Source organism: Sceloporus undulatus, chromosome 9 (genome assembly GCF_019175285.1).
Source record: "Sceloporus undulatus isolate JIND9_A2432 ecotype Alabama chromosome 9, SceUnd_v1.1, whole genome shotgun sequence".
NCBI lineage: Eukaryota > Metazoa > Chordata > Lepidosauria > Squamata > Phrynosomatidae > Sceloporus > Sceloporus undulatus.
In genome coordinates this window covers 16,727,498-16,751,320 of record NC_056530.1, presented here as the reverse complement: position 1 = coordinate 16,751,320, position 23,823 = coordinate 16,727,498, and the positions used below count along the sequence as shown (strand labels likewise).

Genomic DNA, 23,823 nt, shown 5'->3' with positions numbered 1-23,823 from the left:
GATACAGTGGCATCATCTCCCTCTCTCCTCACTTCCAAGCCATTAGAAATACAAGGGGATTAAAGGTAAGAAACTTTGTGGTTTAGATTTACACTCTGCTATTTCAGCAAGAATTGTTTTTCTTTTATTTAGAGGGATGGGAAACTCCATCCCCAGGTGGAAATAGCACATGGATCAGCAAACTGTATATATACCAGTCAATATAATGATAAATCAGTGTGACATTTAATTAATTTGTCAGCTGAGTCTGTTTTTTGGGGGGCTCTTCTTTTGTTTGTGTCTCCTCCATGAGTTTAACAGGTACATGATAGGATGGGAATTCAAAGTACATGTCTTCCTTACTTTTCTAGATTCTCTTTCTTTCCTGGGCCTTGCTATGCAGTGATGGAGAAATTTTGCTTTTCTTATTTTAATTCTATTTCTCAATGTGACTGTTCAGACACTGAAGTTCTGACCTCCCCAACTCACCAAGCAAAACAAGGTGCACCGTGCCCTGCAGATTTGGCAGTGGCTTTTCTTTATTTGAACTCCAAAGGCTTGGTATCTCAATTGTACTTCATACATACTCTCCAACAGTCCCAGTTTGGCAGGTACAGTCCTATTTAACCATCTGAAAAGGAGCACTTTTTCAGCTGCTTTTCAAATGTCCCAGTTTCTCTCACCTCCTCTCACTTTTCCCCTTCTGTTCAGCTTATTTCAGTCCTGCAAACTGAGTTTAAAGTGCAGAAGTTATTTGCACTCAGTTAACTGAGGAAGAGGAGAGGAAGTGCTAGAATGTTGCCCTTCCCAGTAGATTTGAGCCAAAGCAAACAGCTGCAGACGTTCCTAGTTTGTCTATTCTTCATCATTAATACCTTTTACCATCTTGTCCACAAGCTGATGTTGCTTTGCTACAAATTTTCATCTGAGACATGTTGGAAAGCATGCATCTTGGGTGGCAAGAAGAACCAGAAGGAAACTGGTAAATGGGCCTGATACAGATCAGAAACTCATTCCAGACTGAGGCCTGCGGCTGCTCTTTCTAATCATCAATGGATAGGTTGTGGATGCTTTAACAACATACAATACTGTTTGGTTCTGGGTTACATAACCTGCTCTATTAATTCTTTAATGAATACGCAAGCAGAGCTGATTAGTATTAATGATACTTGGTGTGTATTGGATATCAGTTGAGTATTGCATAGAGGACACCAACTCCCCTACTTATTTGGACTACATTTCCTGGAATTTTGCCATCAGTATGGCTAGTGGTCATGCTGACTGAAGGATTCTGGGACTTGTAGTTTGAAAAAGTAACTTTTCCCAGATTTAGTTATGCCACAATAAAATTGTGAGGAAATCTCCTACACCTTAAAAATTATTGATTCATTGGTTGAATCACCCAATCAATCCTACTTTTCATCTATTCTTCCCCAAAGTAGCTAACAACAATATAATACTTCTCAGTTCAAAGTGAATATAATAAAATCAGTTACTCAAACAAGTATTTATTTTAATTGACTTCTTCATCTGATTTTTGACAGTGGTAGGTGAAACCAGCTTCATAACTAAACAATTGTGAAATCTCAGAAACAGAATAGCTTGGTTATGAGCCACACTGAGACATGCTCATCCATTCTGGATGTTAATGTAGAAGATGAGATTCTGTTTACCATAAGATGTGATTATGTGTCTCCAAGGTAAGATTTGCAGTATGTGAAAAGAAAAGAGTTGTCCAGATTTCAGAGAAATGTGTCTATATTCACACACCAGGATATGAATGTCTGCAGCTTCTGCTGAACCACACAGAGCTTGGCTCCCATGCTCACAAACACACAACTTGTGCTGATGACTTATGTTCTGTTTTCAGTTGCCAAATCTTGGGTGGCAGACTGCCCTTTTGGAAGGACCTATTGTTCCAATCTAATCTCGAAACATATTTTCCAGCCCCTGTTAATACACTGTCAGTCATGAAAATGAACAACCTCTGGGCCAAGTTCTATATACTATGGGGTGAGTACCATGCAGCACCATTGATGTTCACTAGTCTCTTCAAAAGGCATCTAGGGGAGGTAAAATGGGACAAGAGGCAAAACCTAATGTTTTGAAACCTTGTGACTGTAATTTCATTGCTTCTCACCAAATTGATATGACTTTAAAAAGTCCCGGCTGTGAATATATAAGATTATTGTCAGACCAAAATTTCACAGATCAATGAGATTCTGAAATCTGTTCCAGACTTTTAACTCTAAATCAGATTTGTATATTTACAGTGTTTCCTTTTACCTCATCCTTCCCAGTCTTTGAATAGAATTGTATGATTTCACAAAGAACTACTTTCTTTGTTGCAATGATGATACCAAACATACCCAAAATGCTTACTATAAGGTGTAAGTCCTGGGGGGTGGGGGGTGGGGATGTGTTCCTATCCCTCGCCATAAAGAAAAGAAATTAATGACATTTATCCACTTTTATACAATAGAAACACACTCATTTAAATAATAAGATTCAATGAAACTTTCATTGGAGCTCTTTCTCTTTCTCTTTTCTGTTTAGGAATCTCAGGTGGTCCTTCCTGGCTTCTATTAAATTTGCTCCCCATCTCTGCTTCCTCAAGCCCATTAGGAAGGGAGTTCATCACAGCTTTCATGCAGAACGGCTTGCCACGAATGTTCAAGGGAGATTTTAAACTACTCATCACAGGCTATGCTCCTGCCACATCCATTAATGTCTCAATGAAGCGGCCTGCATTGAGGGTTGGGGTTAAGGTAAATGCTGGCCAAACGGTATCTGTGAAAATCCCACCAGAGGCAGAGATGGTTGGAAGTGGCATTTTTGACAACACACTCACTGTCCGGGCCGACAAAGATATCTCCATCCTCTCTCTTAACTACAAACCACACACAGCTGACACCACCGTTATCTATCCTGTGGTGAGCTTAGGTACGGAATATTATGCCATCACTCCAAATGTGGGCACAGATCGCTACAGAGAAGTTGCCATCATAGCATGGGAAGAACCCACATCTGTTGATATCTACCCGAAAGGAGCTGTTACTTTTCAAGGGAAAAACTACCTTCGAGGAAGCAAGTTGACTGTCACACTTCAGCCTTATCAAGCTGTCCAGCTACAAAGCTCAGTAGACCTCTCTGGCACTAAGATAGTTTCCCAAAAACCTGTGGCTGTCTACAGTGGGCACACCTGTGTTTCTCGGCAAGTCCAGTGTGACCATGTTTTTGAACAACTTTTACCTGTTTCCAGTTGGGGTGCCAACTTCATTGTTCCTTCTTTGCCCTTTAATACAGAGCATGACATTGTGTATGTTTCCACTTCCCAAAATACTCGCGTTGATGCTCAGACTGGGCAAAGCAAGAGCAGCCGGAATTTGCCTGCTGCCCGGTCAGTGCTGTATGGCATTCAAGGTACAACTGCTATGTCACTCTCAGCTAGTTCTGGCATCCAGGTAATGTTCTTTAATGATGGTGGCACCTACCAGAACTTTAAATATGATCCCTTCTTCATGGCAATCCCAGACATTTCTAGCTACTGTCAGGCCTACCACATCTATGGGCATGACCAGTTTGACAACTATGCGTTGATCATTGCCAAATCTTCTGAAACTTCTGGGATCACCTTGGATAAAAGACCTTTGCAGGGTCTCCAATGGAATCTGGTTGCTGGTACTGAATACTCCTGGGCTTCCCACAGCATAGGCCAAGGTTATACCGTTCACATGATGGAGCACCCTAGTACCCCCTTCGGGCTGCTAAGCGTTGGCATTGGAAATGAGAAAGCTTACGGCTCCCCTGCTATTTGCGCCAATGGTAAAACAACATTTCTTGTTCCCTCTTTTTATACCTCTCCTCTTATTTAATCCCTTTAATAGTCTTATAAACTGTAGAGCTCAAGGCCTGAATGGGGGCAGGAGAGGGGTCATAGCTCATGAATGAACTCATGAACTCCCATCAATGCAATGCAATGCAGTCCAATAGCACTGATGAACTACAGTTGCTAGAGTGGGGTATTTCCCCATTCCTTCAATGTTTAGTGTGCCAGAGGAATCTCCTGCCCATGACCACTGGTGGAAAACTCACATGCTCCTGAGTGGTCCTTTATTTTCTTTCTGATATTCTTAAGAATCTCAGAATTGGATTCTATAGAAGACTGAGAGTTGTTTCACATTTTGCATTTTAGGTATATGTTTTAACAACTGAAAGCCTCGGAAGCATTTTATCTTTCCTTTTTGCTTGCTGACCAGGGTCCACAAATCACAAATAAGGTTGCATGATTTTGTGCATCTGCCATTAGACTCACAAGCAGATGACAAAGCAGCAGTAGGGAATGGTGATAAAGAATTAGGCAGCTGAGTAAATAACAAGGAGAGTGGATTACATTAGGTTCTAGATAATGCACCTGATCTGTATATAGGACTGCTTCATCAACTTTGCACTACTGTTATTACGAGGGAATTTTATGTATTTGTTATAATTACTGTTTTTATTCTGCTTTACTATATCTCATACCTTTTATGTATCTAATAATAATAATAATAATAATAATAATAATAATTTATTTATGTTTACTTATGGTAAAACTGATTTATAAGCTGGTCTATGACCATAATAAATTATTGACTGAAAACCTCTGATCAATGTGGGATGAGTTGTGAAGAACTCCTGGGAGAAAGAAGGTGTTTTTTTCCCTTTCAGTGAACTTCCTCACCTTAGCTACCTTTAGGATGCATGCTTGATCTGGATGGTTTAACTCTCCCACACAAGTCTTACATCCCATCCTTCGTTGTTTAGAAGTATCTGTGGCTACTACCCTTGGCCAAGGGATGTGGGGGGAAGAATGAAGAAATGGGAAATATTCCATCTTTGAGCTTTCTTAGATGAACTCAGAATCCAAGTCATTGTTCAGCAATGCCTACTTTGTTCTGTTTTCCTTCATAGATCCTTGCGCAGCACTTCAGTGCCGGCCAAAGGAGACATGTGAGATTCAGAATGGCCAAGCAAATTGTGTCCATGAGTACATGGGGACTTGTCAAGGCTTCACAACACAGTATTTCCAGACGTTTGATGGTCTCTTTGTGGACTTCGAAGACACTTGCACCTATACTATTGCAAAGTACTGTGGCAGTGATCCTTTGCTTGTGCCATTTTCAGTTGAAGCAAAGAACAGCAACATGGACACCGAGGACTCCTCCAAGTTGCAGATAACTCATATCAAAGTATATGGTCATAACATCACCGTAACAAAGGGAGAAGATGTCCAACTTATGGTAGGAATTCAGGCTGACTTGTTTGCAGTGATTCCCATTTTAATAAAATAGAGGGGGACACAATGAAGTGCAGTAAAAATGGATGAAAAGTTGGCATAAAAACAGGGGAAATTTTATAGAAATCCTAATAACGAACTGACGAAAATAATAGTTTCTTAAATAACCAACAAACAGCACTGAAGGCCTCATAGTACAAAGAACTGACTGAAGTAGAGCCCCCAAATCATATATGTTCCCACCCAGTGATTATTTTCAATGCCAACAGAGATAGTAATAGTAATTTAGATGGTGATAGTGCTGACAGATTTCAAAACAGGTACAACAGTGTGGTGTAATGGTTCGAGTGTTGGACTGTGACTCAGGAGACCAGGATTAAATTCCCAGCTCAGCCATGAAGCCCACTGGGTGATCTTGGGCAAGTCACATGCTCTCAGCCTCTTTCTATGAAAACCCCATGATAGGGTCACCTTTGGGTTGCCATAAGTCAGAAATGACTTGAAGGCACCCAACAACAACATGCTCTACATTCACAAGTACTAAACCATAGTCAAAGTCCTCAGTTTTTTGTTGGGCAGTGCCTCTTTATTATAGGTCATGCATTCCAAGCTGTCTTGGGCCTCAGGATCTTAATTTAAAGTAATTAAATATAATTGACTCTCCATATCCACGGATTTTTTTTAATCCATGGATTCATGCATCCAGGGATTGAAAATATTCCAAAAAATATAAATTCCAGAAATCAGATCTTGTTTTTGCCATTTTATGTAAGGGACACAACCTAATGGGACTTGAGCATCCACAGATTTTGGAATCCATGAGAGTTTCCTAGAACCAAACCCTATGGATACCAAGGGCCCACTGTAGTGGCAAATACTGATTACTTACAATGGGGGGAAAAGTGTGCCAGGAAGATCTATAATGTCTCATATGCCCCTTATCTTTTTTTCTCAGTTGGATGATGTTGTGACCAGTATTCCTGCAGCATTGGAGGATGGAAAAATCAAAGTCACCAAAAGCAATGATCAGCCTGCTGTTGAGACAGATTTTGGCCTTCAGGTGACACATGGCAGGGATGGGGCTATAGTAGTGACTCTCCCTAGCAGTTACTTTGGAGCCACCTGTGGGCTCTGTGGGAATTTCAATGGGGATACAAATGATGACATGACTTCTCTTAATGATGTCCCAGCCTCTTCCCTCGTGGACTGGGTCAGCAGCTGGAAAGTCAAGGATCAGGACCCTGCCTGCTCAGATTCCTGCCAAGGAAACTGCTTGGCCTGTGATGATGGACAGAAGGAACTCTATGGCGGTGAAATGTATTGTGGGGTTATCAGCAAATTTTCAGGAGGATCTTTCGGAGAGTGTCGTCCAGCTGTGAGCCCTAACAGCTACTTCAATGACTGCATCAATAGAATGTGTTTAACCAATGGAGACAGCAGTGAGCTTTGCCAGGTGATGGAGGCATATGCTGCTGCCTGTGAAGAACAAGGTGTTGCCATTGCTGACTGGAAAATTATATCTGGCTGTGGGCCAGTTCAGCTTGATCACCAGAGAAATGAGACATTCATTGAAGGTATTCGAAACAATAGGGAACAAGACAAAGCCTAACCTTACAATGCACAAACTAGGAAAGTTTAGATTCTAAGACCATGTAGGCAAGAAAGAGTTGCAGGAACCTATTCCCCATGGGCTATTGCCCATTGCTTTCTTCACTGGGAGTAGCAAGAAAGTAAAATCATAAATGCACTGTTGTAAAGAAGTGAACTCTGGTTTACAGACAGGATGGTTGTTGCCTGGATTGTGTAACTGGTGAGGCTATCTGTGGGTAGTCCAGTTGCTAGTCCATCACATCTGGAGGATGCCAGGTTGGGGAAGGATAACAGGTGTTTGTCTAATCCAGGAATGAGTAAGGTATGAGGCAAGTATCAGGAAGCCCCAGACCATCCCTCTAATGATTAATTTTTCTAGCCAACCTTCTCCCATAGTTTTTGTCCATAGTTCAGTCATTTCTTGGAACAGGGTATTTCCTGTTCCCTGAGCAACTGGAAGTGGTATTTCATCACAAATGTAAGATTTATGAAACCTAACCCATTCTTCATCCCATCCCAAACAGCTCACAGCTGTCCTGAGAACAGCCACTACGAGGCCTGTGGAAATGCATGCCCAGCTACTTGCTCTGACCAGACTGCTCCCTCAACATGTGACGATACCTGTGTTGCCATCTGCCAGTGCAATGAGGGCTATGTCCTCAATGGCAAGACATGCATCCCCATTGAGAACTGTGGCTGTACCTATAACAACCTCCATTACAAAGCTGGGGAAGAGTTCTGGGAGGATGAGCACTGCCACGTCCGCTGCAAATGTGATGCCAGTCTGGGCAGAGTGACATGTCAGAAGGCCAGTTGCAAATCCAATGAGAAGTGTGCCATGGTTAATGGTGTTCGTCGCTGCAAAGGAACGACTTATTCCACTTGCATAGGAACTGGTGATCCTCACTACACTACCTTTGATGGAAGGAAGTATGACTTCCAGGGCACCTGCATTTATCAAATGGCAGCAGTCTGTACCAAGGATCCTGCCCTGACTCCATTTTTGGTCACAGTAGAAAACAATAACCGAGGCAGCAAGGCAGTGTCTTTCACCAAGGTGGTGACTTTGGAGGTCTATGACATGGTCATCAGCCTGAGCCAGGAATATCCACGCAAAATCCAGGTACAGAAATGCTGTGGGATGGGATTGTTTGAGGGCAGGGACTTTACGTTAAGGAAACTGCAGGACTGTAGATAAAGGTTAAGATTCTGCACAGATGTGACTACAGTGATGGATCTCCATCATCATAGTTACATCTGATAATGTCTCTCTGTGTGCCTTCAGGTCATACCTGGTTAATCTAGATTACTTTAAGTCTTGGAGACCAGTCGGTGTTCAGTAATGGCTTCTCTTCATCTTGGAGAGAAGTGACCAGTGGGGCGCCACAGGGTTCTGTCCTGGGCCTAGTGCTATTCAACATCGTTATCAATGACTTGGATGAAAGAATAGATTTGCTTAACAAATTTGCAGATGACACCAAATTAGGAGGAGTAGCTAATACCCCAGAGTACAGGATCAAAATTCAGAATGGCCTGAATAGATTAGAAAGGTGTGCCAAAACTTAGAAAATTAATTTCAACATGGAGAAATGTAAGATACTGCAGTTAGGTTAAAAAAATGAAATGCATAGATATATGATGGGGGAACACTTGGCTAAATGAGACTACATATGAAGGGGATCTAGGAGTCCTAGTAGACCACAAATTGAACATGAATCAACAGTGTGATGCAGCAGTTCAAAAGGCCAAGGCAATTCTATAGACATAGTGATAGTGCCACACTATTCTGCCTTGGTTAGGCCCCACCTGGAATATTGTGTCCAGTTCTGGGCACCACAATTCAAAAAGGATGTTGACAAGCTGGGGAATGTCCAAAGGAGGGCGACTAAAATGGTGAAGGCTCTGGAAACCATGCACTATGAGGAATGACTTAGGGAGCTGGGGATGTTTAGCCTGGAGGAAAGAAGGTTAAGAGGTGATATGATAGCCCTGTTTAAATATTTGAAGGGATGCCATATTGAAGAGGGAACAAGTTTGTTTTCTGCTGCTCCAGAGACTAGGACCCAGAGCAATGGATGCAAGCTACAGGAAAAGAGATTCCACCTCAGCATTAGGAGGAACTTCCTGACAGTAAGGGCTGTTCAACAATGAGAAACTAGAAAGACAGCATGATGTAGTGTTCTGAGCATTGGACTATGACTGAGGAGCCCAAGGTTCAAATCCATGCTCAGCCATGGAAACCCACTGTAAGTCACAATCTCTCAGTCTCAAAAGAAGGCAAAGGCAAATTGCCTTTGAACAAGAATCCACCATATTAGGTTCATTTTAGGATTACCATAAATCAAAAATTATTTGAAGTCACAAAAGAGGAAAAACTGGATCAATTTCATGTTTCTTGTTTTCACCAAAAATCATTGACAGTCTCTTCCACCTATTTTTCAGGTCAATGGAGTCTTTGTAGACCTGCCATTCTCTTATGACAATAAACTGAAGATCTACATAAGTGGGGTCCACGGCTTCATTAAAACAGACTTTGATCTGAGAGTCAGTTTTGACTGGTACAGCTATGCCCGGGTCATTATTCCCAATGCATATGCCAATGCTATGTGTGGACTCTGCGGCAATGCCAACATGAATCCCAGTGATGATTTTACCATGAAGGATGGAACTCAAGCAGAGGATGAAATCCAATTTGCAAACAACTGGAAGTTGAAGGAGGTTCCAGGATGCTCAGAAGGATGTACTAGTGACTGTCCAGTATGCAATGAGGCAGAGAAACAAACCTACAAGGGAGACCAGTTCTGTGGGATCCTAATCAGAAAAAATGGGCCATTCAGACAGTGTCATCAGGCCATTGAACCAACATCCTATTTCGAGGATTGTGTCTTTGATACCTGCACATATAAGGGTCACCATGACACTCTCTGCAATGCCATCAGTGGCTATGTGACAGCTTGCCAAGCTCAGGGCATTCAGATTGGACAGTGGAGATCATCTTCCTTTTGCAGTAAGTGTTGCTTCCTTTAACTTTATTGGTGGCTATGTTCATGTCTGCATTAGCATGTATCATTGACCCCTCTGCACTGAAATCATGTGTGCTAGCACAAGTCACCAAGCCATACTAGGAATAAAAAGGCACATCCATTGCCCATCACAAAAATATAGTTTTAGCAGACATTGTTATAACTTTTGTGACTTTTTCAGGTGATTTTTCATTTACTCTTTCTCAGAAAAATTGGGGGACCAGGGTTTTGTGATGACCATGGGGCTTGGGGCAACAAAACAATTTAGGGGGGCAGCATGTGCCCTATATAAAAGGGCAGTAGCATTTATACTAGTACTGTACTTCTGTTGCTTGGAATATTGTACATAGGTGAATACAGTATGTTCCCAGTGTTGAACTGTGAAGCTCATTTTTCTTTTCTTCCATTTTTGCCTTCCAGATATGCCCTGCCCACGTAATTCGCACTATGAACAGTGTGGAAATGGTTGCCCTGCCACTTGCCATGATAGCTCAGCTCCAGAAACATGTGAGGCTTCATGTGTGGAAGGGTGTTTCTGTGACCCTGGATTTCTCCTCAGTGGGGATGACTGTGTCCCCCTTGCAGAGTGTGGCTGTGCCCACCAGGGCAGATACTACAAAAAAGGAGATGAATTCTACCCCAACACTTCTTGCCAGGAGAAGTGCCAGTGCAAGGACAATGGAGCTGTTGACTGCCAGACGTTCTCCTGTGGTGCTCATGAGGAGTGCAGGGTTGAAAATGGCATACAGGGCTGCCACCCCGTTGGATATAGAATAGCAGTATTATCTGGTGACATTCATTATATTTCCTTTGATGGTCAAAGTCTTGATTTCCAAGGCTCTTGCACCTATACCTTAGCCAAAGTCTGTAGTGAAGATCCTCGATTAGTGAAATTCTCTGTGGTGGTGGAGAAAGAGAAACCTGACGATGGGCACTCACCTATAACAAGAACAGTTATGATCTCTGTCCATGGCTACTCTATTGCCATTGAAAGGGGGATGAAATGGAAGGCTATGGTATGTTCCTATTCCATTGGTATGAATGAAAGACAGATCTTAGTGTTGATCACCAGTGGCTATACTTTTTTGTGTATGCACAAGTAATCGCCTACAGGGGTTTGTGACCATAACCAACAATCTTGCCCTGGAGGTTTCAAAAACATAGCTGTGTTACTCTATCCCTTTGCAATCTTTGTTATTTATACAGGTGTTCTTTCTTATTTATACAGGTCGACGGAGAACTCCACACTTTGCCAATGAATACAGTGGATGGGAAACTCTGGATCACACAAGAGGGGAACAATATCATTCTCCATTCATCTTTTGGCCTCATTGTCCTTTATGATACTTCTTCATATGTCAGTGTGTCTGTCCCTAGCACCTACCAGGGACACATGTGTGGACTTGGTGGCAACTTCAATGGGGATAAGAGTGATGACTTCATGCTACCCAATGGAGAACTCACTAAAAGTGTGGAGGAACTTGGGACCTCCTGGAAAGTCCCTGTAGATGGTGCAATTTGTTCTGACACCTGTGGAGATAGATGCCCCACCTGCAACACAGCACAGGCAGTTCCATTTAGGGCTGAAAATGCATGTGGAATGATCCAGTCTGAGACAGGTCCATTCAGAGATTGTCACCCATTGGTGAGCCCTGATGACTACTTGAGACATTGCCTGTTTGACATGTGTGTCTCCAGTGGAGCAGAGGAAACCCTATGTCATAGCCTTCAAGCCTATGCAGCTGCATGCCAACTGGCTGGAGTCAATATTGGAGCATGGAGAACACCCTCCTTCTGCTGTAAGTTTGCAAATGAAATGTGTAGCAATTTCTGCTGGATTTAGTAACTCATAGTCCAATAATCCATAGTTCAATGAATGAGGAAAATGTGAGATTGAGGAACTGTCCCAAGATAACCCAGAGTATTCCATGGCTAATTGAGATTTGAATTTAGTTTGGTCTGGGGTGAGCAATTTCCAGAACTTAGAAGGCCATTTTCACATCCTCAGTCACTCAAGTTTGCAAAAAGCTCTCTGCCAGGCCTAAAACTGGCCCAGGGGGGTTACAAATAACCCAAAATCACCAAATGCAACCCCAGAGGCTTCTGAGTGGCCAGTTCTTAGTCAATATGTTTTGTCAAGAATGAGGGGTCATAAGGTCCATCTCTGTTCTAGCCTCTCTTCTATCACATCACCTGGCCTCTCTATGAATTAGCAAATTTTGTTATTTTGTGCATGTAGGAGTCCCCTAAGACCAATAGATCCAAAACCCTATGCAGAACAAGGGATGCTAAAAGATCCTAGCACAGGCAAAAGAGAACTATATTTATGCCTGAGTGCAGCCTAATTACATTCTCATTTTCTACAATATCGCCTTGTTCATTTCAGCCCTCTCCTGCCCAGTCAACAGCCATTATGAATTATGCACAAGATCCTGTGATTTTACATGTGCTGCCTTATCTGCTCCATCTCAATGTACTGGAAAATGCTTTGAAGGCTGCCAGTGCGACACTGGCTATGTGTTTGATGGAGAGGAATGTGTGTCCATGGACAACTGTGGCTGTGCTTATGACGGACACTACATCAAGGTGACTATTGACTAATGAACTAGACTATTCAGTAGGTGGTGAAGATGCAGCAGTTATGAGACTCCTTGGGGAAACCTAGCACTACAGGTTTTTGTTGCTGTAGGTGTATGTACCTATATTTGTCTGTTCAGCATAGGTTAAACTGAAGCTTATATTAAATGTTCAGTAGTAGTATGGTTAACAAAACACTCTTAGATCATTGTTAGACAACCAATGCATTTTCTGACCTCTGCTGTTGAGAGTACTCATATTCTTTCCCATTGCACAGACATCCTTTCAACCACTTCCATCTGCTAGTGTGCTGATATTCTTTTTAGGGCTTATTCCCTTCTTTCATTCCAGCCAATTGGGGATTCTTAGTGTTGAGGGAGGATTGAATGTGGGACCTTTAGCTCATAAAGCATGTGTTCTACCACTGAGCTATGCAATCTCCTACTAAAAGTACATACTTTTTGACAACTACAATGAACCCATTTCATACCAACCTATCTAGTTAGTTTTCATCAAGCATATCCAGTTTGGTGGCTCTTTTATTTAAAAATGGACTCTGATAGGTCAGGCAAAATGTGCAGGTCTCTTGCCTTAGCCAATGCTATTCAATGAGAGAGCTGGGGTTTTTTGTTTGTTTGTTTGTTTGTTTGTTTTAAAGGGAAAGGAATGTTTCTTTGATTCAATTCTATGGTTCTAGTGAATATGCTCGTTTCCTGAGATTTAAAGGTCCTGGATCTTTTTGTGTGTCTGATTTCCTTTCTAGGCTGGAGAGGCCATCATCTCCAGTGACTGCTCAGAGAAATGCACATGTCGCCCCTCAGGCCAACTCACTTGTGAAAAAACCAGCTGCGCTGTGGGAGAGACCTGTGCACTTATAGCTAAGACACGTGGCTGTGTAAGACAAGAAGGCCACTGCACGCTCACACCAGGAGCCTGGTTCACGTCTTTTGATGGTGCCAAAGGAAAATTCCTCTCTAATGGTGTCTACAAGTTGGCCTCCTACTGTGATGAGATGTCGCCATCCTGGTTTAAGGTTGTGGTAGATATCAATGAATGCAATAATGAAGCTGTGCCAGCAGTTGCAGCTGTCTATGTCTTTTTCCGGGAAGCGTTCATCACAGTGACAAGCCACAAGGAGACCTGGGTAAGTGGTTTCTGGCCACCATAGTTAAGCAGAACCTCCATGTAAAAAAACAAGTGGTATGCCAGTAAAGAATTGCTGAAGAGCAAATGAAAGAGGGGTCCTTCAAATCATGCTTCTTTGGCATCCCAGAAACAATCACTTGGCTACTCTGTGAAACTAGGTGCAGGACTAGATGGGCCATCAGACATATCCACTGAGGTTCTTCTTAACATTCTTAAGGAGATTTCAGGATGCAACATGTGCAACTTTCTCTCTCTCTCTCTCTCTCTCTTTCCTACTGGCTTGTCAGAATACCTCTCTGACTCTCTCTAAGGCCCAGGCAGATTCCCTATCTTATACAAAGCTAATTTTAAGTGACTACTTTGCTTCTATAATTGATCCCATAACTATCCCAAAACAAAGCAGCTCAATCTCATGAGACCCCACTCCCTTCATCTCTTCTGTTCTTTCCTCTCTCCTTCAGGGGGTTGGAAGCAATGGCTCTCAGCCTCACTCTGCTTCAGACTGCTTTCTTTGCATTCCAGGTCAACGGACTCTTGGTCCAGCTCCCACTGAACATCTCCAAAGCAGTGTCCCTCACTGAGTCTCAGGACACGGTTATCATTGATCAAAATTCCAAGATGCAAGTTCTTTTCAGTCCCAATGGTAAAGTGACAGTGAAAGTCACCAATAGCCTGGCAGGAAAGATGTGTGCGCCTTGTGGAAACTTCAACAATGATATCTCAGATGACCTAAGGCTGCCAAGTGGTCAGATTGCTAGTGGGATTGCTGAGGTCATTAATGCCTGGAAGGCAAGGGACTTCTTCGATTGGTGAGTAGTTCCATAGATAACCTTTTGCTATTTGTGACATACTTTATGTCACAAAATAATAATAATATTTATTTATTTATACCTTGCTCTTCAGCCAAAAGGCTATCAGAGTGGCTTACAAACTGTTAATTAGACATTTCCCTGCCCTCAGGCTTACAATTTAAAAAAAGGCTTGGGATTTGTAGTTTGGTATGGCACCAGAGCTTTCTGATAGACCATGCCAAATACCTCACCAAGCTACAAATCCCAGGATGATGTGGGACAGAGCCATGGCAGTTAGAGTGGTGTCAGACTGCTTTAATTCTGCAGTGTGGATAAGCTAAATAACCTCCAGGATCACAGGCATGGAGAGGTGCCTCCCAGTATCTGTCACCTGAGCCTTTCCCATCACCTTCTACTAGATCCTTTTTTTAAAAAAGCTGGAAATGCTAAGGATTGAACTGGGAACTGTGTTCATGTAAAGCATTTGCTCCACTTGATGGTGGCTAGTGTCTCAGCAGAGCTGTGAATCTACTTCAGGTTTTAATCAAAAGCTGAACTAAAAGATGATGAGCCATATCCCCCAAAATTACATCCAGAACTTTGGATAGCCGCTTTAAAGTTCAATAGATTTAGAGCAGAGTCACTGCCCCACTGAGATAGGAGACACCAGCCATTGCTGATTTTACTGTCTACTACCTTATATATTGGGGATGTTGGTGACATACATGTACATAACCCAAGACTACACATGCATACATCTTGTTTTGGACAGTGGGTGAAGAATTATTCATTAGCCTTTTGTGATCTGTCAAAAACCTGCCCCTCAAGACCATCTGCCAAGCTCCATGGGGCACTGCTGCAGCCATGAAATGACCAGGGCAGGGAGAAGGGGGAGTTAGGAAAATGACTGAGCAGTGCAGATTGCTTTCCATCCTCACTGAAGAGAAGAAAGAGAAATTACAACCTTGTTTTGCTTCCCTTTGTTAGAGAACTATAGCCAAGAATGGCCCTTCCTTGGTCATTTTTAATAGCTGTACCAGTGATCCATGGGCCTTGATAGCTTGGTGCCAGTTGAGGACTCAGAATTTTCTGAGATTCTGGACTCAGGATCTCAACCCATTGTGACTTGCAATGGTCTCCGAGGTTCTCTAATTGCTTTCTTTTAGAATGGAATTGGGCACTGTCTGAACTTCAATCTTTCTACATTAAAATAGATACTATACCAATGCACTATTCCCAAGGTTATCATCACCATCTCTAGGCCTTTCCTGACCCTAGCCAAAAGAGTACTCCATAGCTCTCCAATTGATTTAATCTCCTCCAAATTTTAACCCCTTCTCCTTCCAACATCAGGTCTATTGCTTCCAACATCAGGTCCAACCACTCTCAGGCTCTCGGTGCTATGGAGAGAAGGCCTTTCCTTTAAGCAATATAAAGTGGTCATCCTCAGAAAGCAGATGTTGGATGGCAGCAGCAAGGTTTTGGACCAGGGGGTTGTGTACCATGCACCTGCCTGGAACTTCCTAACCTCTCCTGTTGCCTTCAGGTGCGGTGGAAGACACTGTCCCAATAACAGTGTTGAAGAAAGTGCCAACAACCACTCCAGTCATCTTTTGTATATGGAATGGGAGAGATCACTCTCTTGTTCTTCACCTCAGACAGCAACATTTCATGGGCCAGCTATGTGCACTCTGCTCCCTTTACTATTCATAGCTGGGTTGAATCACTTTGTGCCCACTTCCTTTATGTATTAAGCAGCTACAACAATTTTTCTTATCCCCCTCCTCATATTTTCCAACTGGAAAACAACACTACAAAGTCTCAAATACACCAGTACCTCAAGAGGCCACCACATGTAGCACATACCTTGAGAACCAGTATTACATGTCATTTCTCCTCTGTTCACCTCCACAGTTATTGATACCCAGAGGACAAGATGCTACTCAGTGTCATGGTAAGCAACTGTCCCAACTGCTTCTATTTTAAAGGTCCCATTCTGTTATATTTTTCATCGTAACTAATACTAGAATTAAGGAAGTGGGGCAGGGATATAGACAATGTGGCTAATAGCACCCATATGTGCAGACCTTTGGAGGGAGAGATTCCTTGCTGGAAGTAATAGGCGCAGGAAAAAGTCTAAGTGTAACATACCCATTTGTTTCATTTTTTCCCCTCCTAGCGTTATCTAAAAATCCAGTCTGGAATCATGCACTGGACCACACAATGCTGCAAGTGTTTCTCCCTCCTTTAATCACTCCACAGTCCATCATTCCACTGTATCAGATCATAGATATTGTGACAGCCAAGAATGGAACCGCCATATGTAGAAGCAGTGTACTTGAGCTTCCAGACAATTGTGAGGATGGTTGTCATCTTATTGCTCTGCCTGTGGACTTCTCACAGGCAACTGGAAGTTCTCCATGGGAGTTCATTTATTCGAATACATGTACCTTTGGTCTGATGAAGCAGTATCCTAGGATGTTAAACTGAATTTTGATGGGAGTTTACATCTAAACCTTTGGCAATTTGTGGTTTTCTAGCACACTGGCAAATCAGAATGTCTAAAAGCTATTGCTTCCAACACAAAGTATTGTAAATTATTAATGAAGAAATAAATGCTTAGACCACCCTTGTGAAGATTGTACAAAAAATTTTCTGAGAACACTGGACACACTGGTGGCATTCTATCAATTTCATATGCAAATGTAATTACACCTTTACATATGTATTTTTGAGGTTGTTGCAGAAGTTGATACCCACTTCCTTTCTTTGAAACAATCAAAGACCCTCCTCCCAACTCACTGTGTCATTGCAATAGCCGCTCCCAATCATCATCCTGTTGCTGGAAGAGACTGGAGGGCATCAGAAAAACATCTGACTATGCTTCCATAGCCAGACACAAATCAGTGACATCATCTGCTGAGACTTTTGGAGGACTCTGACAGATCTTGGAAGATGTTCTCAGTCTGCATCTCGCTGATGCCTCTTTGATCCCTGCCACTGTCCATCAGCCATGGGATGGCTTTGAAGGGTGCTATCACCACAAAGTCAGTTCTCCGGCTGATGATGGGGGGAACTGTAGTGAAGTTCCACATGTGCACATCCATGTATGATCTCGGCTACAATACAAAATATCGCTCACGTGTGTGCAAAAATAGATTTAGTATGGAAGAATAAGTTGTGTCTGGAATGGAAGTATTAACATCACAATTCAGGATGGACACAAGTGGCAATGGGTGTTTCAAACATATTGCTCCTTCAGTGTTTCTCCACCACACCACTCACTGCTCAGCTCCAGATCTATTTACATACTTGCAGTACAGCCAGAACTCATGGGGTTGAAATATCAGGACCTTTTCATTAGTTGGCATATTGATATCATCTGGTATAGGCTCCCCTGTTCCTGCAGAGCTGAGCTGCAATTCTCAAAGCAGTAAGAGAATGGAATGGGGCTAGGTTTTCCCAGCAACAATGAAAAAAATAACACTTGTTATATTTTGAGCTTTGTTTATTTAACGGAAATTCATTTGGAGTGATTCGGTTTGGAATGGGCATTTAAGGTCCACTACAAAAGACCTGCTCCAGGTAGAAATGAAAACCAGTAGAACTCATTTCTTGGTTTGTTAGTCTATTGCAGGGAAGAAGAAAAAGATCTTGCAGCCTCTTAAAGTCTAATGCACTTCATTAAGTATGAAGATAATATAGTTGAAAGACATGTTTGTAGAGTGTCAAAAAATCTTGAGAGGAATCCTGGAATGATAACAATCTTTGCAGTTTGAGATTTATTCGACGCAAAATTCGCACATGATTGTTTTCCAAAAACAAAAAAGCCATAGCATTTTCCTTGCAGGAAATAGCATTTTCTACACACATTTTCTTAGTGTAGTATATACTGGCCTGACTCCCTAATCCTGCCTTACTGGGCAGCAGCTGTTGCAAGTAGCAGAGATCTGTTTACTTGTCAATTGGAGCACAGCATATGGATCTTCCCATTCCTTCTCCCCAATGATGAGACAAACAGAAGCAGGTTCCCTGTCACAATTCCTCCTTACATTGGTAATTGCTGGCAGGTTGAAAGTACCCCAATCAATAAGAGAACAGACCTCCATTGCTTGCAGCAGCTGCTGCCTGTTAAAGCTAGTTTCAAAAAGAAAATTAGCCAAGAATTACCTCACTACAATTCATCTCCCACATGAATGTTTAGAGTGCTACCCACAAATACAATGTGTTCATTTTAGGATGGTTTGTTACTGTGGATCAAAAGAGCTGCCTGACTTTTTTGGATCCTACCAAGGAAGAGGCATGGCCATGGGTACAGCTGCCCCAGTAAGTGCCTGCATTTTAACATTTGCCATGACCATAACACTACTACACACTCGTAGTATAATTACATTATATAATCCTGGCTCAACATGATGGACACTCTTCATAAGTGTGGTTCCTACTAGGTTTCTACTTTCAAACCTCCCCCCCCCATCTCCTAAGGAACAATGTGTTCTATGTAGTGGGTACAAGATCATAGTCAGCAGCAGGAAATGCTGAAGTACTAAAACACAAAGGGCTGCAATTAAAAAAGGTCAAGACAGAACTCATGGGACACAGGTTCCTCCCAGACTCTGGCTTACAGCCTCTTTCCAGTTCAGATTTCTCTGTGGACAGTTCCAAATGAACAAAAGAGATGACTTAACCATCTGCAATTCATTACTGTGTGGTGTGATGTAAGAATCACTGCTGGAAGGACATATAAGGAAATCTTGTCCTCAAGGGATCTTCTTAAGGATCTAGCCAACCACAGAGAGTACACATCACCTATCTGGCATCATGGTTAATTTTAGAAAGGGAAATTTCTATAAGCAGAACTGTAACAGCAGTTCAGACTCCAGTGTGAGAATCTGAGAAGAATGGTGACACAGGATCAGAACTATTTCTGTAGAGAGGAATCTGTAGGTACAGCTTTATTGACATTTACCATGTGCTTCTATTTTGAGCATCCTTTCTGTATTTACAAAAGCCTTCAACGTCAAATGCCAAACTGGAGAATGCAGGTCTTGTATTTCAATGTTCATTTGGACTATTGTTCACTAGGAGAGAAAAATAAATATTACTTATGCTACATAATCCAAAAGTACAGTCATGTCAAAAATACTCAAAAAGCAGTAGGAAAGAAGCATAGCTCAGTCATAGAATACATGGCTCTGTGTGCCAGACTTCATTCCCAAACCTCTTCAGCTAAGGAAGAGGAGGGTGAATGCCCTTGGAATGGAATAGTGCAGTTCCTCAAGGCTGTTTTGTAACCCTAACCATAAAGACCACATGTTTGGTGGCCAAAAAGAGGCAAACAGCCATATCAAATTAGGAGGATTAACTAATCTCCCAGAGGAGAAGATCAGAATTCAAAATGACCTGAATAGATTAGAAAGCTGGGCCAAAACTAACAAAATCAATTTCAACAAAGAGAAATGTAAGATACTGCACTTAGGCAGAAAAAATGAAATGCATAGATACTGTATAGGATGGGGGACACCTGGCTTAACATGACTACGTGTGAAAGGGATGTAGGAGACTCAGGAGACTACAAGTTGAACATGAATCAACAGAATGATGTGGCAGCTAAAAAAGCCAATGCAATTCTAGGATGCATCAATAAAAGTGTAGTGTCTACATCAAGGGAAGTAATAGTGCAACCGTATTCTGCTTTGGTCAGACCTCACCAGGAATATTGTGTCCAATTCTGGGCCTCACAATTCAAAAAGGTTGTTGACAAATGGGAGTGTTTTCAGAGGAGGGCCACCAAAATGGGGAAGGGTCTGGAAACCATGCCCTATGAGGAGAGATTTAGGGAGCTGGAAATGTTTAGCCTGGAGAAAAGAAGGTTAAGAGGTGATATGATAGCCCTGTTTAAATATTTGAAGGGATGTCCTATTGAGGAGGGAGCAAGCTTGTTTTCTGACTGAAGCAAAGAAGGTGTTGAGTAATTCTGCCTATTCTCTGTCTTCTGTTAGCATCACACACATCTTCTCCACTTACCAGCCAATAAAGTCTCGAGCCTTCCAGGCATCAATAACTTCAGCAATGTTCCCCACAACCTTCCCATTGGGGAGTATCAGGTCATCTGAACTGTCACCATTGAAATTTCCACATGATGCACACAGCTTTCCCTCTAGAGTATCTTTGACCTTCACTGTCACTTCACCTTTGAGGCCAAAGAGGACTTGCAAAGATGTTCCATGGCTGATGGTGACAACATCATCAGAGACACTCACAGATGTGATATCAGAGACAGTTGCTGGAAGCTGCACCGGCTGACCATTCACCTGCATTACATAGGGAGAGAGAGAGAACTGTCATGCATCAAAACTGTGTGACTTACTGGCCTTTAAATTAGGGCAGAAGATATGTGACTCTCTAGATGTTGCTGGACCACAGTCTCATAACCTTTTGCAAGTCAAATGTCCCTCCACCCACTTTAAATAGTGACCCAAAACTGAGCTGTGGGCCAATCTGAGGAAAATTACACCAGAGGATATTGCCAACGTTTTCTCTTCTTTTTCATGCCAGTTTTTCATTGTTTAAGATAAGGAATCAGAGGGGGTAAAGGATAACAATACAGAGAAGAAGAATATGATAGAAAAGAGAGAGCAAGAGCAAGAGAGAAACAGGAAGGAAGTGTCTATATGCCTGACATGCCAGGATACCTAGCATGAAATTATTTCTATAGCCCTATCTATGAAGCTTATGAGTAAAGTAATCCAATCTAGCTGTTGGTAACCTTCACTGCCAAAGGAAGAAGACTTCTTTCCAAGAATGGAAAAAATCCATTGGATTTTCAGTTACCTATGAAAATAACCATTTTGCACTTCACAAGACTAGCATGGGTCAAAGTACCTCTTGCCTTAGAGCCCTATGAATCTCAAAGGCTCATGATACATTTTGGCAAAGAAAAATGCATATAAAACCATGCATCCATTTTAAAAATGTGCATGAGCAGCAATGCATGTATTTGCCAGAGCTATACAAATATGCTTATTTTAAAAAATTAAATGTTTATAGTAGGAACAATTGTATCATAACATATACTAATTTCCACATGTCTCAGTATTGGAGAGCATGTATTCTGCAAATAGAAAGCTACTTGGTAATTTTTTAATGTATATCTGTTATTTCTCTTTTTGGTCCCAACCACAGTGTCCTTTGGTAAACCACATAAGAAGTACCAAACTCAGTTTTCTTACCCAAGCTTCTTTGTTCCTGTTAATGGCAATAAATGCCTCTCGGAAGAAGACATAAACTGCAGCACCTGCCATCACTTCACCATCACCGCACTCTCTCATGTTCACTACCACCCGGAACCAGGCACTGGCTGAAACGTCACAGAAAGAGGCCACCTCATACACTCCACTGTACAGTATTTCGCCTGATGCGCCGTCGAAGGTGGTGAGCTGGCCACCTAAGGCAAGAGTACACTGAGCTTCCTGCTTCACACACCCACGGGTACCATTCTTGAGTGCACATGCCTTCCCTTGGCCACAGCTGATTCCTTCACAGGTGAGCCGGCCTGAGGCATGGCAGGTGCATTTCTCAGAGCAGTCCTTGTTTATAACTGTTTCTTCAGCCTATAGCAGAGAAATGGGATTCCCAAATAAACAAATGGTTATTAAAATCTCAGCTCTGACAATGAAATTTTTCTTTCAAAAAAAGGAAATTGAGGTTTTAGTCCTGCCAAAAACTGATGATTGCAGACAGCTGTTGTGTTGCAATAAAAACCAGAAAGTCTTGGAATGCATTAAAGACTAACACACTATTAGTTCGTAACATTCAAATGAAGTCAATCAGAGACTGCGAAAGCTTAACTTAAAACAAAACATGTTAATCTTTAAGTGCTTCAAGACTCTTTGTTAGATAGATATTTTATCAGTTTTATCAACTCACAAAATACTTGTTGCTTACTGAAAATATGCTAGATATACTAGTCTTCACTAACAGGATAACAGCCTCTGTGTGTCAATTTCCACTAAGGAGAAAATTCTCCAAACATTGGAGCGTCATCATTCCCATGAGCATCCTTCAGTCCTATCCATGGTGGGAATCGATCCTACTGGGGTCAGGGTGTATGTAATTTTCACCTTTGCTGCCATAAGTTGGCAAGAGAAGGAGGAGGCATCTACCAATGGCCAAGGTTCAAGGCAAGAAGTCTGCAAACAAAGCCCTGCTTGGCTCATACCTAACCACTTTAGACTATCCTAATGGCATATGTACCTGTGCACATACTACTCAGAATCCTTTTAGTGACTTACAGTGGCATCATACCCAGTTACACCAACAGAAGTATTGGGGCAAGCATTGTGCAAAGAGGTTTCCAGAACATCCTTGCAATTGTTTTTACCTGAGATGTACAATAGCTATACCACCACCACCAACATCACTGCCATCAACCAGGCACTGATTGATTGTGAGGGCACACATGGGCATCATTCAGCTTTCAGTGAACAGCTGGGGAAGACAGGAAAACTTTTGTCCTTTTCAGGAGGAGCAAAAGGCTACTGCTCATTTCCTGGATGTGCAACAGCAACCAGATTGCAATGAGGGAAGACTCCTGTAGCCAATCTGGAATTGAGGGCACTGGACACTGCACTGATGGGAAGCTGGAGAAGGAGACCAGACTCCCACCAACATATGGCAGAGCTTTGTCTATTAGGTTCTTGGTCAGTGGCTTCTGTTGTCTTTCTCTTCTTTCCCTAGCACCATTACAGTGCTTTAAAATATGTATTTTATTTTATTTTATTTGCAATACTTGTGTACTGCTATAGTGAAAGACATCCAAGCAGGCCACTTTACATATGTATATGTGATTAACAAACACAACCAAAAAAATATAAAATGAGCAAAACATTTTGGCTTCCACCTTCTTCAGTTGCAAAGGATGAAACTGAGCTGAACAAGGTGGCCAGATAGATAGATAGATAGATAGATAGATAGATAGATAGATAGATAGATATGCATATGTGTGTATAATTATGCTGTATTATAAAACCTTTATATTAGCTAATGAAATATATTAAAGGAAAAAAGAGTAGTGAACACAAGTACATAGCTACACTGCAGTTCTGGCACCCACCTTGATGTAGCGACCATTATGCATACAGCCACACTGGTCCATGGGAATGCATGCTTCCCCACTAGACACATAGCCAGCATTGCACTGGCAGCCTTCAAAGCATTTTGTGGTGCATTGTAGGGGTGCAGAGAGGCCTGCACAGGTAAGATCACAGGATCTGGTGCATAACTCATAGTGACTGTTGGCCGGGCAAGTGAGAGCTGGAAAGAAAAGAGAACCACAGTGGTAGTTATCTTTGAGCAAAGATCCTTTGATTCTCATTTATAGGAAATATACCAACTTTCAAATGCATGAGCAATAGTAACTGAACTATCTTCATTACAA

General features: G+C 42.1%; 1 protein-coding gene across 4 annotated transcripts; it reads left to right on the top strand.

Moving 5' to 3' along the window:
* On the top strand, positions 1-21,961 carry LOC121916323 (IgGFc-binding protein-like). Of its 4 annotated transcripts, none has more exons than XR_006100820.1 (14): positions 1-65; positions 1,927-1,992; positions 2,536-3,804; positions 4,933-5,261; positions 6,213-6,831; positions 7,372-7,970; positions 9,290-9,854; positions 10,291-10,886; positions 11,099-11,669; positions 12,257-12,456; positions 13,211-13,591; positions 14,116-14,402; positions 15,931-16,338; positions 16,564-17,013. XR_006100820.1 is itself a non-coding variant. In XM_042441284.1 (13 exons), exons 1-12 carry the CDS (start codon positions 1,950-1,952, stop codon positions 16,303-16,305), a joined length of 5,466 nt encoding a protein of 1,821 aa, XP_042297218.1. In that variant the 5' UTR covers positions 1,854-1,949; the 3' UTR covers positions 16,306-16,338; positions 16,564-17,013. The 4 variants fall into 4 exon arrangements, 2 of the variants coding, with proteins under 2 accessions (XP_042297218.1, XP_042297217.1); XR_006100819.1 differs by having other exon boundaries at positions 5-65; positions 1,850-1,992; XM_042441284.1 differs by lacking the exon at positions 1-65 and having other exon boundaries at positions 1,854-1,992; positions 16,299-16,338.
* The last annotated feature ends 1,862 nt before the right edge of the window (positions 21,962-23,823 follow it).